This window comes from Manis javanica, chromosome 14 (assembly GCF_040802235.1).
Source record: "Manis javanica isolate MJ-LG chromosome 14, MJ_LKY, whole genome shotgun sequence".
Classification (NCBI taxonomy): domain Eukaryota; kingdom Metazoa; phylum Chordata; class Mammalia; order Pholidota; family Manidae; genus Manis; species Manis javanica.
Window position 1 is genome coordinate 50,728,472 of NC_133169.1, and position 20,463 is coordinate 50,748,934.

General features: G+C 48.8%; 1 protein-coding gene across 1 annotated transcript; it reads left to right on the plus strand.

Annotated features, from left to right (window-relative positions):
* Positions 1 to 348: 348 nt before the first annotated feature.
* Positions 349 to 20,370, plus strand: GRM6 (glutamate metabotropic receptor 6). Its single transcript, XM_037002080.2, has 9 exons — positions 349 to 855; positions 3,492 to 3,708; positions 3,948 to 4,083; positions 4,752 to 4,906; positions 5,967 to 6,107; positions 6,219 to 6,419; positions 8,091 to 8,236; positions 8,324 to 8,947; positions 19,402 to 20,370. The coding sequence occupies exons 1-9, from the start codon at positions 349 to 351 to the stop codon at positions 19,801 to 19,803; spliced, it is 2,529 nt and encodes an 842-aa protein (XP_036857975.2). The 3' UTR covers positions 19,804 to 20,370.
* Positions 20,371 to 20,463: the final 93 nt, after the last annotated feature.

Genomic DNA, 20,463 nt, shown 5'->3' on the forward strand with positions numbered 1-20,463 from the left:
CGAACCAACAGCGCTGGCGCAGGGGAATAGCAACGGAGGGTGCTTGGCTGTGAGCACCGGGGATGGGCCGGAGGAAGAGCGGCCCAGGACTGGCGCGGTGGACCCAGTGATCAGGCAGGGGGACCCTTGCGATAAGGTTCAGAGGGTGTGGGAGCGCGGTGGAGACCTGGGACGGTTGGTCGAGTTCATAGCCCATCTCTTCTCCAACGGGCTGAGCCATTTGTTGCGCACCTCCCCTCTCCCTAGGACCCGGGCTGCCCCCCTTTTCCCGACCCCTGGCTGGGCCCCTGCCAAGCGCTCAGAGCGTTCTCCTGTTCTGTTTCCCTTCCTTCCGCAGGGGGCGAGGTGATGGTCGGGCCCCGGGGCGCCCGAGGGCCGCGGCTGCTGGCGCTGCTGCCTTCGCTGGTGGCGCTGGCGCAGGCGGGCTTGGCGGGCGCCACGGGCTCGGTGCGCCTGGCGGGCGGCCTCACGCTGGGCGGCCTGTTCCCGGTGCACGCGCGGGGGGCGGCGGGCAGGGCGTGCGGGCCGCTGAAGAAGGAGCAGGGCGTGCACCGGCTAGAGGCCATGCTGTATGCGCTGGACCGCGTGAACGCCGACCCCGAGCTGCTGCCCGGCGTGCGCCTGGGCGCGCGGCTGCTCGACACCTGCTCGCGGGACACGTACGCGCTGGAGCAGGCGCTGAGCTTCGTGCAGGCGCTGATCCGCGGCCGCGGCGACGGCGACGAGGCGGCCGTGCGCTGCCCGGGGGGCGTCCCCCCACTGCGTGCCGCGCCCCCCGAGCGCGTGGTGGCCGTTGTGGGCGCCTCGGCCAGCTCCGTCTCCATCATGGTCGCCAACGTGCTGCGCCTGTTTGCGGTGAGGGCCGCGGGGCTGCGTTCGCTGTCTGGTGTCTCCCTCCCATCTGCGCCCTGGACTGGCTGATGTCCTTGCAGTGACTCCTTGCAGAAGTCACTCTAATTTAGGGAGATACACCACTGCGTCAAGGAAGCCCCGTCCGCTGAGCCGGAGGCAGCCTTGAGTCAGATCAACCCACCACCCAGCCTCCTTGCCTGCTTTGGCTCCCCCAGGGCTGCTGCCTGCACTAAGGAAGGGTCTGGGCTGTCCACAGGCCCCTTCCCGCAGGCTTCGCCTAGGGACACGACGGGCAAGAGCAGGGGGCCTGGAGCGTGGCGCCCTTGCCACTTGCTCAGGTGTGCTTGTTTGGGGCACACCCTGCAGAGCCATGTGCCGGTGGCCCTACCGCTGGGCCCTGTGGCACACTCCAGATTGTGAGGGGAAAGGTTTTCCTGGACCCAGGGCCCTCTTCCGGTGGGGCAACTGGGAACGGCCCTGGCTGCTCTGGGGAGTGGGTAGGCCCACAAGGTCCTGCACCTCTCTCCTCTTTTTTGATCATCGTTTAAATTCAGTTATTTCCAAACGCCTGCCTTTAGTGGTCTCTCAAGGGGCCTCTGCAAGAGGCAGCAGTGAGGTCTCCTTTCCAGGGTGTTTATCTGCCTGGGTGGGCCTGCCACCCTTCATCTGCCAGGGACCTGTCTTCTGTGGGGGCAGCAGCTTCTTCGCAGTCTGGAGGGTAGAGATTCAGAGTGCCACAGAGGTTGGGATTAGGGAGCCTTTGGTGTTATGGCTTGGGGTTTTCTGTAGTAGTCATTCACTGGGACAGTTTTACTGGGTGCCTCTGTCCTTCCATTGTGCTGTGAAGAAAGGAAGGCTTTGCTTCCATGTTACTAGGGGAGGGGACTTCTGTTGCCTGAGAATTTGTGATTCTCCCAGGAGTGGCCTCTGTTTCTATCCCGTGGGTAGAGGTTTTCTCTGGGCTCCTCTCCATCATCTACATCCATTTAATTCTCCCTTTCCACTTTCTGCTGGATGGCTGCATGGTGTGGAGCATACAGACGCACCTTCTAGTCGGCATGGAGAGAGGTTGCATGGCCTCCCAGTGCCCCTGTATGTGTGTGTGCATGTGTGTGTGTGTGTGTGTGTGTGTGTGTGTGTTGGGAAGACAGGGGTCTCTGTGTCACCCGCCAGAGTCGGTCTGTGTTTGTGACCTCTGTCCCTTTGCTGTCTGGAGCCCAGGTTTCTGTGCCTTCCCCTGTGTCTGCCCCTCTAGGTTCAGTGCAGAGATCTCAAATTCAGGGGCCTCAGGGGCAGGGTGGAGAGGGTAGCTGAGTGGAGCAGGGCCCTGTGAGCCCAGGGCCCGCTGCTGCCAGGTCAGCCCAAGAGTGAGGTGGTGCTGTACCCTCAGATTTTGGCTACTAATTCAAAATAAAAAAAAAAAACAAGACACTGGCAACTAATTAAACATTTTTTTTTAAAAAAAGGACATGGTATACAAAATGCAACCACGGGCCCGAATGGGCTCCCAGAGGGCCAGCGTGCAATTCCTGGTCTAGAAGCAACGATGAGGGTTTCTGAGTTCCCTTCCCACAGGTCCTTTTAGGCATTTTAATTGAACTTCTCTATGGAGGTTCAACCTGCCTGGGAAGGTTGTTCTGAAGACACAGCTTAGCTTCTGGAGTGCCCATTGCAGCCACGGCCCCAGATCTGGGCGCTGTAGCCAGTGGGCCTTCCTCTGCCTTCTTTACTCTGATTTTCCTGCTCTCTTGGTCCCCCTGTCTCTCTCCCTTCCCCCTTCCTCCCTCCCTCTTGCTCCTCCCCTTCCTTTTCTACACTGTCTCACACTTCTGTCTTGTTTCAAACATCCCTGTCTCCCCTAGGCCAGCCCCAGCCCTCTCCTTCCAGAACCTTCCCCCCCTGACCTTCACACGAACCCCCGCTTGCTTCCTTTTGCTCTTTCGCTTGTGAGTGTGTCTTTCTTGAACATGACGGCTTCGCCCCTCTTCTCTGTCAGCCGCCCTCTTCCTGCCTCCTCAGCTTTCTGCTACCATTGCCTACCCTCCTCTTCACACTTGCTCCCCAGCTCCCGCCGGATGGGCTCAGCCTGTAACCCCTGCCATCAACCACCCTAATGCACACAGGTAAACCCAGTTCCAAACGGGCCCCTCCACTAGGGAGACACAGCAGTGAATTCTATAACCCCTCCCCAGCTCCCTTGCCTGCTCTGACCCCTCGTGGGGCTCCTGCCCACCTACACAGACTGCCCCTTTATGTGAATTAGGAAAACATGCCATTCCCTGGGGCTGGCAAGGATGTCTCTTTCCCAGGCAGATGCAGCCTGTGCTTAGTGGCTGGATTGGCCGCAGGCTGGACTTGAGGCCCTGCCTCTGCTTTGCTCGGGTGACACCCTGCACAGCTGTAATGGGGGCTCTGCCCTCTCCCCTAGACTCTCGTGCTGCCCATATTCCATCAGACCCATTCACAAAATGCAGATCTTTTCCCACGCCATCTGGCCTCTCCCTGTGGCTGTTTTAGCTGGCTCTCAGCACTCTAAGCCCCAACTTCCGAGCCTGCACCCTCTGTCCTGGATCCCCACTGCCCTGTCTCTAGGGTCACTGGCCCTCCATCCACAGCCTAGGTTTCCTTCCCCACTCCAGATACCCCAGATCAGCTATGCCTCCACGGCCCCTGAACTCAGTGATTCCACGCGCTACGACTACTTCTCCCGCGTGGTTCCCCCTGACTCCTACCAGGCCCAGGCCATGGTGGACATCGTGAGGGCATTGGGCTGGAACTATGTGTCCACGCTAGCCTCCGAGGGCAACTATGGTGAAAGCGGAGTTGAGGCCTTTGTGCAGATCTCCCGTGAGGCTGGTGAGCTGGGGGCAAAGGGGTCCGAGGCATCACAGAGCCTACAGAGGGGTGAGCCAGGGGCCAGCAGAAGCTGTGAGATGGAGCACTGGGTCCATGTTGTGGGTGGGGGGGGCTGAATGACGCTCTCTGTGGGTGGGCACCCCTTTCTTCGGGAGGACTCAGCCCCTGCCACAGTCATGCGTGGTAGTAGCCCGGTGGTGGGTGGGACAAGAGCTGACTTTGGCATCCCCGACACCCAGGGGGCGTCTGTATTGCGCAGTCCATCAAGATTCCCAGAGAACCAAAGCCAGGAGAATTCGACAAGGTGATCAGGAGACTCATGGAGACACCCAGTGCCCGGGGCATCATCATCTTTGCCAACGAGGATGACATCAGGTGGGATGGATGGCACGTTCCATCACCGTGTCTTCCAGAGGCTCTCCTTCAAGGTCCTGCCTCCTCCTTTACCTGCCCCCCACCGCCCAGGACGGCCTTCCTCTTTTTCTCTCTTTCTCACCCCACACATTTTTCCAGTTGCCACCTCTGTCTGGTGCCCCCCCCCCAAAATGAGCCAGGCCTGGTCTGGGCAGAGATACGCCAAGCCTACTCAAGGGAATTGCACAAGAACTGGTGTTTGTTTTTGGAATTCAAAGTGGGGGAGAGAGACATGGGCAGATCTAGGTGCAGAAAAAAATAAGCTGGAAGGAGCCCCAAGGGGAGTACATGGGTATCAGCAGGAGGCTGTGGCCCTTGGCCTGAGCCCTGTGTGGCTCAGAGGCAGCAGAAGGCTCTGAAGACAAGGAAGCCCTTCTTCCAGGTAGTCTTCCAGGGCTGCAGTGCACCAAACAAGAAGGCAGGCTGGGTCAGAGCCTGGCTGGACTCTTTACTGCCTGAGAAGCCAGGGCAAGTGTCCTAAATACCCCATCCTCTGATTTCCCTGATAAACAAGGGTCTGGGGAGTGATAAAGAATGGGGTAGATGGAGAGAGTGGAATGGGAAGGGACCAGGGGTAAGTTGGAGGAGGGCCCCAGGTCCTTACTCAGCCCCAGCCCTGTTACTACCAGGAGGGTCCTGGAGGCAGCACGCCAGGCCAACCTGACAGGCCACTTCCTGTGGGTCGGCTCAGACAGCTGGGGTGCGAAGACCTCACCGGTCCTGAGCCTGGAGGATGTGGCCGTGGGAGCCATCACCATCCTGCCCAAAAGGGCCTCCATCGATGGTGAGTGCAGGGGGGCCTTCCCCTCTACATCCCCCATCCCTACTTGTCCTTTTCCGTAACTCCCTCACTTCCCCATCTGTAAAATTGTCCTGTGATCCACATCCCGTCTAGGAACCCCAGATTCTAGGATTCTGAGATTCTATTAATACATCCCTCCAAGCAGAATTTAAATCAGCAAATGAGGAAAAGCAAACCCTGCTGTTCAGGGTGAAGATTTGTTAGTGTTTTGTTTTCTCTTTCTGTTTTTGTTTTAATTCACAGCCTATATTCCTGGTTCTGCCAAAGGCACTCTATGTGGAGGATAGAAGTAGGAGGGAGAGAAACCAAGGGGGTGGGATGTATAGTCCTGTTGATCAGATGATGAGGAATACCTTGCCTCCTCATCCCACCTGTGAATTCTGGAAGAACCTAGCAGAGATGCTCACTTTACAACAGGATTGCTCATTTTCCCAAAAGCTGAACTGAAGATGCCTTGATGAGGTGCTTCAGGGCTATTTTATTAAGACAGACCCTTGTAAAAGTCAGGCCCTGATATCCAAGGGCTCCCAGACTTTGGGGGTATATACCCACCCTCACACTCATTCTTTCCCCTAGAATGCATTTAGTTGCAAGTAATGAACTAGACTGAGAGTGGCTTTAGCAATAGAAGTATTTCTTCATGACAAGAGGTCTGAAAGTAGGCAATTTCAGTTTTAGAGCAGGGAGTTGATGATGTTCTCAAAGCCCTGAGCTCTGTCACCCCTTCTGTACCACCATCCTCTCTGTCTTTGTGATTGTGGTATCTCATTCACAGAGTGGCTGCTGAAGCTCCACCCATTACATCTTCACAGCAGCATCCTAACCAGGAAGAAGGGGCAGCATAAAGTCTTTCATGTAGTGAGGCTCTGAGTTTGCACCAGGATGCAAATTCTCCTATGGAGCCCTCAGCTGGCTTTGAACTCATCAGCCAGCAGTTGGTCACATGGCCACACCTAGCTGCAAAGTGAGCAAGCAGGGAAGGGACACAGGAGAACCAGGGCTGGCTCATATGGTTGCCACACTCCTCCCTCCTGCCTCTCAGGATTTGACCAATACTTCATGACCCGCTCACTGGAGAACAACCGACGGAACATCTGGTTTGCTGAGTTCTGGGAAGAAAATTTTAACTGCAAACTGACCAGTTCAGGTACCCTGTCAGAGGACTCCACCCGCAAATGCACAGGTGAGAGCTGCCCAGGGTGGTGAGGGTGGCAAAGGAGGTGAGGGAGCAGGTGGGAGGTCAGGTTGGGCGCCCGGGGGCCAGGCGCACTTCCTCTGGGCTTCCCTAGGACAGGCGAGGAACGCATCGGTCGGGACTCTACCTACGAGCAGGAGGGGAAGGTGCAGTTTGTGATCGATGCTGTGTACGCCATTGCCCACGCCCTCCACAGCATGCACCAGGCGCTTTGTCCTGGGCACACAGGTCTGTGTCCTGCAATGGAGCCTACTGATGGGCGGATGCTGCTGCAGTATATTCGCGCCGTCCGCTTCAATGGTGAGTGGAACCCAGGACTCCTATGTGAATGAAGGAAAGCCCCCTGGCATGGATTGCTCTGGGACCTGGGAAGACTCAGGATCAAAGGGATGGTGGGTAGGGGGCAGAATGGAGGTGTCTGAGCCTGAGAGCTGCAAGCTTGAGCCAAGTTCTGGGGACCGATTTTTAACATTCTCTCTTCCTGGGACTTCAATACCCCTGGCCCCAACTTGCAAAATTCAGGTATTAGGGAACTTATCTGCAACTCCTACTGCCTGGAACCCTCAGAGGGTCACATACAGCTCCCACTTCATGGCACAGAGCTTGGAAGTGTCTGGACACGGAGCACACATGGGGCAAAGTGCAGACCATGTAAAGGTGCTGCCTGCCCTGTGGACAGTGCTGTGCTGAGTCCTGGGCTTCCAAATGTTGACCCCACCAGGCCCTGTGCTGCTTGAGCACAAGGTATGAGTCTGATGTGTCCCCTGGTTCCAGCAGTGTCTGGCACATGGTCGGGGCTCAGAATAAGGTCTCCTGAAAGGGTCCAAATGGCCTCAAACTGTGTTTACGGTTTGTGGACAGAGATAGGCTTCTTGTTCAAGTATTACCCTTTTTAAAATGAAAAACTCTGGTCTTCCACCAAATGCTGAGCACCTTCTCTCTACCAAGCTCTCTGCAAAAGAGCACAACTAAACCTCACTCCATACAGCACCACAAGCTGGTAGAACAAGCTTCTAAAATAAATGAAGCTGACTGTTCAGATCGGTACAAATTTCATGCCAATATTCAGACCTTTGTGCAAGTCTGAACTCCTCCTCTCTGTTGGCCGGCTAAGCTCTTTCTTTTTTAATTTTGGTAGCATGTAAATAGCATAAGATTTCCCCTCTTACCCATTTTTAAGTGTATAGTTTAGTTGGCACATTATTGTGCAATCTACAGCACTCTGCATCCTATAAAACTGAAACTCCATTAAACAGCTCCCCATTCTGCTTCCCCCAGCTCCCAGAAACCACCCTTCTCCTTTCTGCCTCTATGAATTTGATGACTCTAGGTGCCTCATGTAAGTGGAATCATGCTGTATTTGTCCTTCTGCAACTGGCTTATTTCACTGAGCATAATGTCCTCAAGGTTCATCCATGTTGTGGCATGTATCAGAATTTCCTTCCTTTTTAAGGTTGAGTACTATTCCATCTCATGGATAGACCAGATTTTGTTTATGCATTTCCCTGGTGAACACTTAGGTAGAGTCCACCTTTTGGCTATTGTGAATAATGCTGCTATTAACATGGGTGTACAAGTATCTCTTTGAGTGCTTGCATTCAATTCTTGTGGGCATATACCTAGAAGTGGAATGGCTGGATCATGTGGAAGTCCTGTTTAATTTTTTGAGGAACTGTCATACTGTTTCCCACAGCAACTGCACCATTTTACATTCCCACCAGCGGTGCGTAAGGGTTCCAGTTTCTCCACATCCTCTCCAATTGCCATACTCTGTGGTTCTGACAGTGGCCAGCCTAACGATGTGAGGAGATATCTCACTGTGGTTGGGAGTTGCATTTCCCTGGTGATGTTGAGCGTCTTTGCTTCTGCTCGTTAAGCTCTCCCTTTATCTCGGCTGGGCCTTGGGCTGCACTGGGAGGCTGGCTCTGATGTGTTGGGGAACCAGTTGAGGATGACAGGCTCTCCCTTCAGGCAGCGCGGGGACCCCAGTGATGTTCAACGAGAACGGGGATGCGCCGGGGCGATATGACATCTTCCAGTACCAGGTGACCAATGGCAGCGCAGCCAGTGGTGGCTACCAGGCAGTTGGCCAGTGGGCAGAGACCCTCTGGCTGGACGTGAGTGGCATGGCAGGGCTCCGGGGGTAGGAGGCAGGCCCACCGTGCCTGGAGGGGTGGTGGCACACCTGTTTTTCTGTATCCCAGGTGGAAACCCTACAGTGGGTGGGAGACCCCCGCGAGGTACCCCTGTCTCAGTGCAGCCTCCCCTGTGGGCCTGGTGAGCGGAAAAAGATGGTGAAGGGTGTCCCCTGCTGCTGGCACTGCGAGGCCTGCGACGGGTACAGCTTCCAGGTGGACGAGGTCACATGCCAGGCCTGCCCTGGAGACATGCGGCCCACGCACAACCACACGGGCTGCCGCCCCACGCCCGTGGTCTGCCTGAACTGGTCCTCGCCCTGGGCCGCCCCGCCGCTCCTCCTGGCCGTGCTGGGCATCCTGGCCACCACCACCGTGGTGGCCACCTTCGTGCGGCACAACGACACGCCGATCGTCCGCGCGTCGGGCCGTGAGCTCAGCTACGTCCTCCTCACCGGCACCTTCCTCATCTACACCGTCACCTTCCTCCTGGTGGCCGAGCCTGGCGTGGCGGTCTGCGCCGCGCGGAGGCTCTTCCTGGGCCTGGGCACCAGCCTCAGCTACTCTGCCCTGCTCACCAAGACCAACCGCATCTACCGCATCTTCGAGCAGGGGAAGCGCTCCATCACGCCCCCGCCCTTCATCAGCCCCACCTCACAGCTCGTCATCACCTTCAGCCTCACCTGCGTGCAGGTGGGTCCCTGGCTCCCAAGGGCAGGAGGGTGGATCCAGGCCTGGAGCTGGGGCTGGGGCTTGCCTTCCAGTTTATAAATCACAGAGGCACTGTTTTCTATTTGAGTCCCCATATTTAAAAACTTAAAGAGCCACAGGAGATAGGAACCTAGAGTTCTCCTGTAAGGAAGAATTCATCTCCTCCTGGTAGGCCCTGGAAGGAATAGAGTCACTAAAGCGGAAGTGCTACTAAGCCAGTTATTTTTCTGTAAAATAATGAAATTTAGTTCAGTTCCATAAACTGAACATGCTCCTCCACAATATGGCTCCCACACAAAAATAGGGAAAAGTGCTATCCCTTGAATTTTCCTCCAACAAAGAACCTGTTTCCTTAAGGGGAGTTCCTGCTGCCCAGTCCCTGGGCAGCACCTGAATGAGACATGGGGTCCAGCGATGTTAGGGGAGCATCCAGTTGCATAAATGCCAGGATTTCATGATGTATGTGCTGCAAAAGCAGAGTTCCTTCTGGGTTTTCTCTATGATAGTAATATGACAGCACTGGAAATGACTCACATAGTTTGGAAAGAAAGCCCTGGATGTTTTCTGTGACAAGGGTACAAAAAGACAAGTAGGTGTGACACCATATGACAGTGCAGAGCCAGCCCAGGTGGAGGGCCTGTGCTCAGCCCGTCTTGACACTCAGGTGAGCCCTTCTTCCTACCAGGCTCTGCATATACCATGCTCATGCCCACCCACAGGTTTTGGTCCATGCAATTCTCCATGACTGGAAGGTGTGGCCATAGCAGGGCCTGGATTTCCTCTGTCAATCCCAGAATCTCAGTGCCCAGTGCATCCTGAGAAGGCACCTCCCTGCTTCCTGCCTGAAATCCCTAGGGCACCCCACCCTGGGCCACAGATGTTTAGATTATATTCAGGGCCCCTACCCAGCTCACCTGTGGACTTCCCACATTATACCCTCCTTTCCAGAAATCCCGGACTCTTTCAAGGAGGCACACCTTCAAGTTTACTAGATTATTTACTAATATGGTGGATGTGAAGTGGTATCTTGTTGTTACTTTAATTTGCCTCTATTGAATTACCAGTGCAGCTGGCCTTTGGAGTTTCCTTTTCTGTAATGTGCCTGTTCATGTACTTTGCTCATTTCCTATTATTTTGTAGGAGTTCATTACACGTACTCGATGCTAGTTCTTTATCAATCACGGGGTGCAAAATTGGTGGGGTACATTTTGGTTACTACTTCTGTGTTTCATAGGTCTTGAGCTTTAGTTTCTCACAGGTAACTATCTTCCCCACCTAGAGCCTTGTACTAAAAGAAGCCTACATGTGGCCATCCTGGACAGTGGGTGGGACATCATTTTATGAGTCCCTTGTTCACAGAGTTGCTCCTTTGGGGGAAAAGCCAAAATGTGCTCCCTGTGGATGTTTAAATGATTAAAAAGCATCCCTTCCTCAGGGATCATACAACCCTGCTCCAGGTGCACAGCATGACACTGCAGAGTTGGCTCGATTTCAGACCCACTTGCCCCCAACCTCTCCCTCCCCCGCCAAACACACAAAAAAGCAGGCACTCTTGTTCACTGAACAACTTGCACAAACATATGGGGCAGCCCTCCCAGGGCCCTGCCTCTATGCAGGCATCCTAGTTCCTGTTCCACAGCTTCCCTTGGCTCAAGATCATGTCTCCATTCACTGTGAGGGAATTGATACTCCATATCTTCCTTGGTAGGACCTCTGTTTAACTTTGACAGCCTCTCAGATTGCCAACATTCACTCATATTTTTTTTTTGGTATCATTAATATACAATTACATGAGCAGCATTGTGGTTACTAGACTCCCCCCATTATCAAGTCCCCACAACATACCCTATTATAGTCACTGTCCATCAGCATAGTAAGATGCTATAGAATCACTACTTGTCTTCTCTGTGCTACACTGCCTTCCCTGTGACACCCCCACATTATGTGTGCTAAACATAATGGCCCTTTTTCCCCCTTGTCCCTCCCTTGCCACCCACCCTCCCCAGTCCCTTTCCCTTTGGTAACTGTTAGTCCATTCTTGGGTTCTGTGCTGCGATAAACATACAGGTGCATATGTCTTTTTCAAACTGGGCTCCTGCATTCTTAGGGCAAATTCCTAGAAGTGGAATTCCTGGATCAAATGGTATTTCTTTTTTATTTTTTATTTATTTTTATTTTTTAATTTTATTTTGGTATCATTAATCTACAATTACATGGAGGACATTATGTTTACTAGGCTCCCCCCTTCACCAAGTCTCCCCCACATCCCCATTCACAGTCACTGTCCATCAACATAGTAAGATGCTATAAAATCACTCCTTGTCTTCTCTGTGTTGCACAGCCCTCCCCGTGCCCACCCACACTATACATGCTAATTGTAATGCCCCCTTTCTTTTTTTCCCACCCTTGTCCCTCCCTTCCCACCCGTCCTCCCCAGTCCCTTTCCCTTTGGTAACTATTAGTCCATTCTTGGGTTCTGTGCTTCTGCTGCTGTTTTGTTCCTTCAGTTTTCTTTTGTTCTTATACTCCACAAATGAGTGAAATCATTTGGTATTGTCTTTCTCTGCCTGGCTTATTTCACTGAGCATAATACCCTCTAGCTCCATCCATCTTTTTGTGAATGGTAGGATTTGTTTTTTTCTTATGGCTGAGTAATATTCCATTGTGTATATGTACCACATCTTCTTTATCCATTCATCTACTGATGGACACTTAGGTTGCTTCCATATCTTGGCTATTGTAAATAGTGCAGTGATAAACATAGGGGTGCATCTGTCTTTTTCAAACTGGAGTGCTGCATTCTTGGGGTAAATTCCTAGAAGTAGAATTCCTGGGTCAAATGGTATTTCTATTTTGAGCATTTTGAAGAACCACCATACTGCTTTCCACAATGGTTGAACTAATTTACATTCCCACCAGCAGTGTAGGAGGGTTCCCCTTTCTCCACAACCTTGCCAACATTTGTTGTTGTCTTTTGGATGGTAGCCATCCTTACTGGTATGAGATGATATCTCATTGTGGTTTTAATTTGCATTTCTCTGATGACAAGCGATATGGAGCATCTTTTCATGTGTCTGTTGGCCATCTGAATTTCTTCTTTAGAGAACTGTCTTTTCAGCTCCTCTGCCCATTTTTTAATTGGATTATTTGCTTTTTGTTTGTTGAGGTGTGTGAGCTCTTTATATATTTTGGATGTCAACCCTTTATCGGATCTGTCATTTACGAATATATTCTCCATACTGTAGGATACCTTTTTATTCTATTGATGGTGTCCTTTGCTGTACAGAAGCTCTTCAGCTTGATATAGTCCCACTTGTTCATTTTTGCATTTGTTTCCCTTGCCCGGGGAGATATGTTCAAGAAGAGGTCACTCATGTTTATGTCTAAGAGATTTTTGCCTATGTTTTTTTCTAAGAGTTTTATGGTTTCATGACTTACATTCAAGTCTTTGATCCATTTCTAATTTACTTTTGTGTATGGGGTTAGACAGTGATCCAGTTTCATTCTCTTACATGTAGCTGTCCAGTTTTGCCAGCACCATCTGTTGAAGAGACTGTCATTTCCCCATTGTATGTCCATGGCCCCTTTATCGAATATTAGTTGACCATATATGTTTGGGTTAATGTTTGGAGTCTCTATTCTGTTCCATTGGTCTGTGGCTCTGTTCTTGTGCCAGTACCAAATTGTCTTGATTACTGTGGCTTTGTAGTAGAGCTTGAAGTTGGGAAGTGAGATCCCCCCACTTTATTCTTCCTTCTCAGGATTGCTTTAGCTATTCGGGGTCTTTGGTGTTTCCATATGAGTTTTTGAACTATTTGTTCCAGTTCATTGAAGAAGGCTGTTGGTAGTTTGATAGGGATTGCATCGAATCTGTATATTGCTTTGGGCAGGATGGCCATTTTGACGATATTAATTCTTCCTAGCCAGGAGCATGGGATGAGTTTCCATTTGTTAGTGTGCTCTTTAATTTCTATTAAGAGTGTCTTATAGTTTTCAGGGTATAGGTCTTTCACTTCTTTGGTTAGGTTTATTCCTAGGTATTTTATTCCTTTGATGCTATTGTGAATGGAATTGTCTTCCTGATTTCTATTTCTATTAGTTTATTGTTAATGTATAGGAAAGCCACAGATTTCTGTGTGTTAATTTTGTATCCTGCAACTTTGCTGAATTCTGATATTAGCTCTAGTAGTTTCAGAGTGCAGTCTTTAGGGTTTTTTATGTACAATATCATGTCATCTGCAAATAGTGACAGTTTAACTTCTTCTTTACCAATCTGAATTCCTTGTATTTCTTTGTTTTGTCTAATTGCCATGGCTAGGACCTCCAGTATTATGTTGAATAACAGTGGGGATAGTGGGCGTCCCTGTCTTGTTCCCAATCACAGGGGAAAAGCTTTCAGCTTCTCGCTGTTCAGTATGATGTTGGCTGTGGGTTTATCATATATGGCCTTTATCATGTTGAGGTACTTGCCCTCTATGCCCATTTTGTTGAGAGTTTTTATCATGAATGGATGTTGAATTTTATTGAATGCTTTATCAGCATCTATGGAAATCATCATGTGGTTTTTGTCTTTCCTTTTGTTGATGTGGTGGATGATGTTGATGGATTTTCGAATGTTGTACCATCCTTGCATCTCTGGGATGAATCCCACTTGGTCATGGTGTATGATCCTTTTGACGTATTTTTGAATTCAGTTTGCTAATATTTTGTTGAGTATTTTTGCATCTACGTTCATCAGGGATATTGGTCTGTAGTTTTCTTTTTTGGTGGGGTCTTTGCCTGGTTTTGGTATTAGGGTGATGTTGGCTTCATAGAATGAGTTTGGGAGTATTCCCTCCTCTTCTATTTTTTGGAAAACTTTAAGGAGAATGGGTATTATGTCTTCTCCGTATGTCTGATAAAATTCCGAGGTAAATCCATCTGGCCAGGGGGTTTTGTTCTTAGGTAGTTTTTTGATTACCGCTTCAATTTCTTCACTGGTAATTGGTCTGTTTAGATTTTCTGTTTCTTTCTGGGTCAGTCTTGGAAGGTTGTATTTTTCTAGGAAGTTGTCCATTTCTCCTAGGTTTCCCAGCTTATTAGCATATAGGTTTTCATAGTACTCTCTAATAATTCTTTGAATTTCTGTGGGGTACGTCGTGATTTTTCCTTTCTTGTTTCTGATTCTGTTGATTTGTGTTGACTCTCTTTTCCTCTTAATAAGTCTGGCTAGAGGCTTATCTATTTCGTTTATTTTCTCGAAGAACCAGTTCTTGGTTTCATTGATTTTTGCTATTGTTTTATTCTTCTCAATTTTATTTATTTCTTCTCTGATCTTTATTATGTCCCTCCTTCTGCTGAATTTAGGCCTCGTTTGTTCTTCTTTTTCCAATTTTGATAATTGTGACATTAGACCATTCATTTGGGATTGTTCTTCCTTCTTTAAATATGCCTGGATTGCTATATACTTTCCTCTTAAGACTGCTTTTGCTGTGTCCCACAGAAGTTGGGGCTTTGTGTTGTCATTTGTTTCCATATATTGCAGGATCTCCATTTTGATTTGGTCATTGATCCATTGATTATTTAGGAGCGTGTTGTTAAGCCTCCATGTGTTTGTGAGCCTTTTTTGTTTTCTTTGTACAATTTATTTCTAGTTTTATGACTTTGTGGTCTGAGAAACTGGTTGGTAGAATTTCAATCTTTTCGAATTTACTGAGGCTCTTTTTGTGGCCTAGTATATGGTCTATTCTGGAGAATGTTCCATGTGCGCTTGAGAAGAATGTGTATCCTGCTGCTTTTGGGTGTAGAGTTCTGTAGATGTCTGTTAAGTCCATCTGTTCTAGTGTGTTGTTCAGTGCCTCTGTGTCCTTACTTATTTTCTGTCTGGTGGATCTGTCCTTTGGAGTGAGTGGTGTGTTGAAGTCTCCTAGAACAACTGCATTGCATTCTATTTCCTCCTTTAATTCTGTTAGTATTTGTTTCACATATGTTGGTGCTCCTGTATTGGGTGCATATATATTTATAATGGTTATATCCTCTTGTTGGACTGAGCCCTTTATCATTATGTAATGTCCTTCTTTGTCTTTTGTTACTTTTTTTATTTTGAAGTCTATTTTGTCTGATACTAGTATTGCAACACCTGCTTTTTTCTCTCTGTTGTTTGCCTGAAATATGTTTTTCCATCCCTTGACTTTAAGTCTGTGCATGTCTTTGGGTTTGAGGTGAGTCTCTTGTAAGCAGAATATGGATGGGTCTTGCTTTTTTTATCCATTCTATTACTCTGTGTCTTTTGATTGGTGCATTCAGTCCATTTACATTTAGGGTGATTATTGAAAGGTATGTACTTATTGCCATTGCAGGCCTTAAGTTTGTGGTTACCAAAGGTTCAAGGTTAGCTTCTTTACTATCTTACTGTCTAACTTAACTCGCTTATTGAGCTATTATAAACATGGTCTGATGATTCTTTATTTCTCTCCCTTCTTATTCCTTTTCCTCCCTTCTTCATATGTTGGGTGTTTTGTTCTGTGCTCTTTTTAGGAGTGCTCCCATCTAGAGCAGTCCCTGTAAGATGCCCTGTAGAGGTGGTTTTTGGAAGGCAAATTCCCTCAACTTTTGCTTGTCGGGGAATTGTTTAATCCCTCCTTTATATTTAAATGATAATCATGCTGGATACAGTATTCTTGGTTCGAGGCCCTTCTTTTTCATTGCATTAAGTATATCATGCCATTCTCTTCTGGCCTGTAGGGTTTCTGTTGAGAAGTCTGATGATAGCCTGATGGGTTTTCCTTTGTAGGTGACCTTTTTTTCCCTCTCTGGCTGCCTTTAGTACTTTGTTCTTGTCTTTAATCTTTGCCATTTTAATTATTATGTGTCTTGGTGTGCCCTCCTTGGATCCCTTGTCATGGGAGTTCTGTGTACCTCTGGTCTGAGAGGCCATTTCCTCCCCTAGTTTGGGGAAGTTTACAGCAATTATTTCTTCAAAGACACTTTCTATCCCTTTTTCTCTCTCTTCTCTTTCTGGTACCCCTATAATGTGGATATTGTTCCGTTTCGATTGGTCACAGAGTTCTCTTAAAATTCTTTCATTCCTGGAGATCCTTTTATCTCTCTCTGCATCAGCTTCTCTGCGTTCCTGTTCTCTGTTTTCTAGTCCATTAATGGTCTCTTGCATCTCGTCCATTCTGTTTTGAAGTCCTTCCAGAGCTTGTTTTATTTCTGAATTCTCCCTCCTTAGTTCTTGCATATTTCTCTGCAAGTCCATCAGCATAGTTATGACTTTTGTTTTGAATTCTTTTTCAGGAAGCCTGGTTAACTCTATCTCCCCAGGTTCCTTCTCAGGGGAAGATGTAGAAGATGTCGTAGCTGTCTGGGTTAGTCTTGTCTGGATCAAATTTTTTGCCTTCTCATTTTGATAGGTGCAGTGGAATGCTATTGATGCGTCTATCAGCTGGGAGAGTCAAGACTCTTTCCACTTGGATCCTGGCCTTTCTTTATTGGGACAACTGTGACCCCTAGTGGCTTGTGTTGGGCAATTGCATGTAGATTGGGTCTTTGTATCTTGCCCTGCCGGTATTGAGGAAGCTCCCTTGTTGTGGGCGTGGCCAGCCTCAGGCTGCTGCTCTGCTATGACGGGGCCCCGGAGGGGTAATGGACGGGTGCTGTTTGGCTGTTTACCTCCATGAGGGGTCTCAAAGCTGTTGCCCAGGGGGTTAGTGTGCCCGGAGTTCCCTGGAATTTCCCGCTGCTGGACTGTGACCCGGGATGCTTCCATCCAGCTGTGGGGTCCCTGTCCCTTTAAGACTTTCAAAAAGCACTTGCTTTTCTTTGTCACAGTGGCGCCGGCTTTGGGACCCACTCACGGGTCTTACTGTCCTGCTTCCCTAGTTTCCAGCACCCCATGCATGCACTGTGTCTGTGCTCTGGTGCGGATGGCTAGCAGTCCTGGGCTCCCTCTCCCTCCCCGCTCTGACTCCTCTCCTCCCGCTGGGAGCTGGGGTGAGAGGCCTCAGGTCCCGCCAGGCTGTAGCTTGTATCTTACCCCTTTCACCAGGCGCTGGGTTCTCACAGGTGTGGATGTAGTCTGGCTGTTGTCCTGTGTCTTCTGGTCTCTCTTTTAGAATTAGTTGTATTTGTTGTATTTTCAAAACTGTATATGTTTTTGGGAGGAGATTCCCACTGTCCTACTCACACCGCCATCTTGGCTCCGCCTCTCAAATGGTATTTCTATTTTTAGTTTTTGAGGAACCTCCATACTGCTTTCCACAATGGCTGAACCAATTTACGTTCCCCTTTCTCTACATTCACCCCAACATTTGTTGTTGTTTGTCTTTTGGATGGTGGCCATCCTAACTGGTGTGAAGTAATATCTCATTGTGGTTTTAATTTGCATTTCTCTGATGATTAGTGATGTGGAGCATCTTTACATGTGCCTGTTGGCCTTGTGAATTTCTTATTTGAAGAAGTGTCTGTTCAGATCCTCTGCCCATTTTTTAATTGGATTATTTTATTTTTATTTGTTGAGGTGCGTGAGCTCTTTATATATCTTAGATGTCAACCCCTTATCAGATATGTCATTTATGAATATATTCTCCCATACTGTAGGATGCCTTTTTGTGCTACAGATGGTGTTCTTTGCTGTACAGAAGCTTTTCAGCTTGATATAGTCCCACTTGTTCATTTTTGCTTCTGTTTCCCTTGCCGGGGGAGATATGTTCATGAAGAAGTTGCTCATGTTTATGCTCAAGAGAGTTTTGCCTATGTTTTCTTCTAAGACTTTTATGGTTTCATGACTTACATTAAAATCTTTAATCCATTTCGAGTTTACTTTTGTGTATGGGTTAAACAATAATCCAGTTTCATTCTCTTGCATGTAGCTGTCCAGTTTTGCCAACACCATCTGTTGAAGAGGCTGTCATTTCCCCATTGTATGTCCATGGCTCCTTTATCGTGTATTAATTGGCCAGAGATTGCATTGAATCTGTAGATTGCTTTAGGCAGTATGGCCATTTTGACAATATTAATTCTTCCTACCCAAGAGCCTGGGATGAATTTCCATTTATTATTGTCCTCTTTAATTTCTCTTAGAAGTGTCTTGTAGTTTTCAGGGTATAGGTCTTTCAGTTCCTTGGTTAGGTTTATTCCTAGGTATTTTATTCTTTTTGATGCAATTGTGAATGGAATTGTTTTCCTGATTTCTCTTTCTGCTAGTTCATTGTTAGTGTATAGGAATGCAACAGATTTCTGGTTATTAAAATTTGTATCCTGCCCCTTTGCTGAATTCAGATATTAGTTCTAGTAGTTTTGTAGTGGATTCTTTAGGTTTTTATGTACAATATCATGTCATCTGCAAGCAGTGACAGTTTGGCTTCTTCCTTACCAATCTGGATGCCTTTTATTTCTTTGTGTTGTCTGATTGCCGTGGCCAGGACCTCCAGTACTATGTTGAATAAAAGCAGGGACAGTAGGAATCCTTGTGTGGTTCCCGATCTTAAAGGAAAAGCTTTCAGCCTCTCGCTGTTCAGTATGATGTTGGCTGTGGGTTTGTCATATATGGCCTTTATTATGTTGAGGTACTTGCCCTCTATGCCCATTTTGATGAGAGATTTTATCATGAATGGATGTTGAATTTTGTCAAATGCTTTTTCAGCATCTATGGAGATGATCACATGGTTTTTATCCTTCTTTTTGTTGATGTGGTGGATGGTGTTGATGGATTTTTGAATGTTGTACCATCCTTGCATCCCTGAGATGAATCCCACTTGATCATGGTGTACGATCCTCTTGATGTATTTTTGAATTCAGTTTGCTAATGTCCACTCATATTCTTATTACTGTTCATCAAGTGCTTCCTTATTCTGAGCATCACTACACCTTCACCAGGATTTAATTACATCAATCAACAGTTCTCTGGATCTGGAGAAGGAAAAGGGTTCTCAGGGTCTAGGTTTGCTGTGTTGCTAGATGGGATCCAGCTGTTTCCACATCTACAGTCTGGAGATAACACTGCCTCCTAGAGGACTCTCTGCTGGCCTGGCCCTACCTGCGAGGGACTGGCCCCAGCTCCTCCCCCAGGCTGGCAGGGTGTCCTCACTGCAGATCATGAGGGTTCCTGTTCCCTAGATGGAGAAGACATGTTCAGGGTCACAATTCCACAGCCTCAGCCTGCAGTCACTGTACCTTCCTGGGCTCCCTAAGTGGTGTGGGTAACGGTGGGAATGCAGGAAGGGGACACCAGGGCCCCTTACCCAGTCAGCCCTGGTCTTGCCAGTACATACCTCTACGGCAGCCGCTCTCCTTCAGCAGCCTGTGTCACATGCCTTTGCCCTCCTGGACGGCCCTCCCCACTCCACTGAGCACCCCACTCAGTAGACCAGGCCCCCAAAGCAATCCTAACCTGCCAGAAACCTCAGCGGGAGGTTAGGTGGGGTGTGTCCCTGATACGTTGTTGGCTCTTGCAGGTGGTAGGAGTGATGGCATGGCTGGGGGCCCGACCCCCTCACAGCGTGATCGACTATGAAGAGCAGCGGACAGTGGACCCCGAGCAGGCCAGAGGGGTGCTCAAGTGTGACATGTCAGATCTGTCCCTCATCGGCTGCCTGGGCTACAGCCTCCTGCTTATGGTCACGTGCACAGTGTATGCCATCAAGGCCCGCGGCGTGCCCGAAACCTTCAATGAGGCCAAACCCATTGGTTTCACCATGTACACCACCTGCATCATCTGGCTGGCTTTTGTGCCTATCTTCTTTGGCACTGCCCAGTCAGCTGAGAAGGTAATCCCTGTGGTTTCACTCCCTTGTTCTCTTCCTGCCTGTCCAAGGAAGGCCTTGGTTACTGCAAGAGCTGGGCCACCATGTGAATGAATCAATGGTGGGTTGATTCACTCATGTACTTAAACATGTGTTCACTCATTTGTTTTTCCAATCTCCCTCTGTCCACTCTGTCATTCCCCTTTCCTTTGTTCATTCATTCATTTATTCATCCACGCATCTAACCACAGATTAACTTGTTTTTATATATGATCACTTCATATATTTTATATTGCCAATCCATTAATCTGTCAGTCCATGTGCTAGATCACTATTTGGTCATTTATACATGCGTGTAGTGGGACATTTGCTTATTCACCCCGTCACCCATTGGTTTGCTCATGTGACCCTTGATTCAGTCTCTGTTCATTCATTTGTAAACTTGAAACCATGTTCACTCAGTCATTAGCATGCTCCAGCCCCTTTCAGGCATACGGGCAATTTCCCCTGGTGTCACTCCCTGTGAATGGCCCCCTTGCTTCCCTCCATCACTTGCCCACTCAGTTCTGGGTCATTCATCCCCTTTTCCACCTACACTGGAGCCACAGCATGACTGCCACTTCCTCATGCCACAGCCCTTTGCTTATCTTTATCTATGTGTCCTTTTCTGCATACTTGTTCTCATTCACCTGACTTCAGTAGTGACTCCCAGGCAGTGTGGGGAGGAGTGTGGGAAAGAACAGGGCAAAGTCCCACCTGGCTGCTTCCTCCATG

Bases quoted from the DNA above. Each gene is read 5' to 3' on its own strand.
- GRM6 (XM_037002080.2), top strand. From the start codon at position 349: ATGGTCGGGCCCCGGGGCGCCCGAGGGCCGCGGCTGCTGGCGCTGCTG. The intron at 4,907-5,966 runs GTGAGTGCAGGG...CCTGCCTCTCAG, and splicing joins CAAAAGGGCCTCCATCGATG to GATTTGACCAATACTTCATG. The intron at 8,948-19,401 runs GTGGGTCCCTGG...TGGCTCTTGCAG, and splicing joins TCAGCCTCACCTGCGTGCAG to GTGGTAGGAGTGATGGCATG.